This window comes from Stereum hirsutum (assembly GCF_000264905.1).
Source record: "Stereum hirsutum FP-91666 SS1 unplaced genomic scaffold STEHIscaffold_15, whole genome shotgun sequence".
Lineage (NCBI taxonomy): Eukaryota > Fungi > Basidiomycota > Agaricomycetes > Russulales > Stereaceae > Stereum > Stereum hirsutum.
Window position 1 is genome coordinate 468,048 of NW_006763145.1, and position 2,822 is coordinate 470,869.

At 49.6% G+C, this 2,822-nt stretch overlaps 1 protein-coding gene across 1 annotated transcript; it reads left to right on the forward strand.

Moving 5' to 3' along the window:
* Window positions 1–2,093: 2,093 nt before the first annotated feature.
* On the forward strand, window positions 2,094–2,603 carry STEHIDRAFT_160865 (uncharacterized protein; the record flags this gene model as incomplete). The annotated part of the gene is made up of 1 exon (XM_007308396.1): window positions 2,094–2,603. One exon carries the CDS (start codon window positions 2,094–2,096, stop codon window positions 2,601–2,603), a length of 510 nt encoding a protein of 169 aa, XP_007308458.1.
* Window positions 2,604–2,822: the final 219 nt, after the last annotated feature.

Consider the following 2,822-nt stretch of genomic DNA (forward strand, 5'->3'; position numbering starts at 1 on the left):
CGGCCGAGGCGAAATTGTGGCGAAGTCGAGCGATTGTGCAAAGTCGAGAGCGCGGCGGCACGTCGGAAGCGGCCGAGAGCCAACGCGCGGGTTGCGTCCGAGAAAGGAAGTTGCTTGTGCGGGCTCACCATCCCACAGTTTCTTGCCAACGAAGTCCGGAGTGGCACCGGACCGGGGCCACTTGGCTCTCCACTTCAGACCCTAAATATCCAAAACTCCGGGAGGATTCGGCCATTCAAGTACATAAATATCCAAATTTTCGGGAGGAAAATGGCAAATTTCAGGCCTCAAATATCCAAAATTTTCGGGAGACCCTTGGTGAAGCGTCCCGGGGCCTGCTCTCACGCGTCGCGTTACGGTCACCCCAGCGTTTCTTCCTCTTCTGCCTTCCTCCTCGCTTTCCTCCCTGTTCCCTGCTCGCTACTTAACCCTTCTTTCATCTCTCCTCTATTTTTCATACCGGTATCGATCCTGTATCAACGAGAGCAAACACCTGAATGTGCCAAAACACCCAGCCTTCACGAAGATGCGGAGCCCAATCATCTCTTAGGTCCATCTTCAAAACATCCTCTGCATAACCACTAACGCTTCCGAGTATCTACATTTCGATTCACTTATATGAGTTCTTGTGTTATGCCTACTTTTACCCGGTCCTCGAGACGCCTGGCAACCTCAACACACTTCGCCGGCCTTCAAAATAGTGGTACGAAAGGTGGTTCGTGCGATGTACGTGAGTAACCCTCATTTTTTCCATCAATTCAACCCATATTGACCCACCCTGGTGATGTTTGTGTAAGTATCTGAGTCCTAACCGAGGGGCGGGGCATCGATCTATACGCTAGGCAGCTTGACGTGCTCGTGGCGTGATACGTTGTCGGTGAGCCACGTTCTTTATCTGTTTGCCACATCTATGCCTCTTCCTTTCCTCCATGTGTCCCTTCACCTCTTTTCAGCCGGTCATTGTCATCGAACGCTCTTGGCGATGGTGGTAACGACTCACTCCGACCTCGTCTGGACTTTTTCTTTTCTTTTCTTTTTTCGCTATTTGCTTCTTCTGTCGCTCGTGGGCGTACTGAGGCACGCATACTGATTGTATCCCTTTCCTTAGCGTTCTTCTCACCCGCCTTGTGTGTTTTCGATCGGGCCCGTGTTCGGTGATGTTCAATATGTGTCCTGTGTAAGTAGCACTCCCGTTGGATCAGTGAGGCGCGCAGCTCCGTATGTCAACGTTTCGGTACGCCTCCTGCTTCTCCCTTCCACCTTGGTTTCCACCTCGACCGTTTTATTTGTGCTGCGTAATCCTTCATCCATTGCATGCACGACTACAGCTCAGAGCTTTGACCTTTCAACACCGGAAAATGACATAGATCCAAGGCAATTCATAACAAGGAGACCGCTGTCTGTGGAGCTGAGTGAGTTTCGGAGGACTCAGGGTTCTGTGCGGGCTAGGTATTGCATGTTCTCAAATATGTGGCTGTCAGGCAGAAGTCGGGATTCTGTTCGTTCAATGATACAGTATGACGTTCCTTTGTGATGTGCTGGTCTCGCCTTATGTACATACATAGCATGTAGTTTATTTCAGCAATAAACAATTTTTACCAGCCAAATCAGTCAATAAGAATGAAGGCTAGTGTGCTCTATCCAATGCTTAGCGAGAGAAACGAAGGGATCTATCGCGCTCTATCGTGCTCTATTTTGTGCCTCCCAGAAGGCAGGTCTAAGAAGAATAGACGAAAATAGTTACTGTCAAATGATCTATTCTGTCTACCGGGAGACCGAATAGACCCAAATAGTTAGGTTTAGCCGAATGCGGTCTTGCTGATGTCTACTCCCTCGGACCATCATACCATAAGGCTATCTTGCACACTCATATTAAGTATCTTGGCTGCCTTGAGCAGTGCAACCTTCTCTATGCGTACCACGCCACACAAATACACATATAGGCATATTGGTGGCCACGCCCCCCAAACTTATACCTAACTCTAAAATATACGCCACTACTAATGGAACGCGTAGTAAGGAACGCGTAGTAAGGAACGCGATGCCAGGCGTCTTTGCGCACCCCACTCTTCTCGAACCGTCCAACCAGAGAGATGTCCACAGAACATGGGGAGCAGACTCGAGCCCAGATATCAGTCCCAGGTTTTGACGAAGAAGTAATCGCTGCAGCGACGAAAGACCTGTGGTCCTTTGAGCGGTCGTTTGCTCTCGCGTCACCGACTTACGCCAAACTTCTTTGCACCAAAGTTATCTGGAGTCGAGACGAGAACATCATAGCTTACAACTCGGCCATTTCTCAGGGTCCCGCCTCCCCCATTTCACCCTCATCCTCCCCAACTTCTCCTACCTCTCCCACCACCACTATCTCCGGCACCTCCATCGCTAAAGCCACCCAACACCTCCAAGCCTTCACCAAAGTCTTCGGCGAGCTAAACAATCAATTGCCCAGCCGCCCTTTTGGGCCCAACAAGATCCGTACATTCCTTGACTTGGGTTCTTCGCCAGGTGGTTTCTCGTCTGCCGTCATCAGGCATAATGCACGGACTCTGGTGGGTGGTGTGGGGGTCACTCTGCCACCTGAGAAGGTCACTGAAGTTCACTAACTCCTTGATATATCAAGGAAGGCGTAGTATACTTAGCCATTGAAACCAGAGGGTTCAGTAAAGTGACTCGTCTCAGTACTTTAAAGTACTGAGGCTTCTGGGGCACTATGGTATAGTACTGTGCTAGTAAAAGTGCGCAATGCTGGTTTGTGGGTATAGTACTTTTGCTCGTTGTAGTACTTTCTGCTGGTATAGTACTTTTCGCTTGTTTAGTACTTT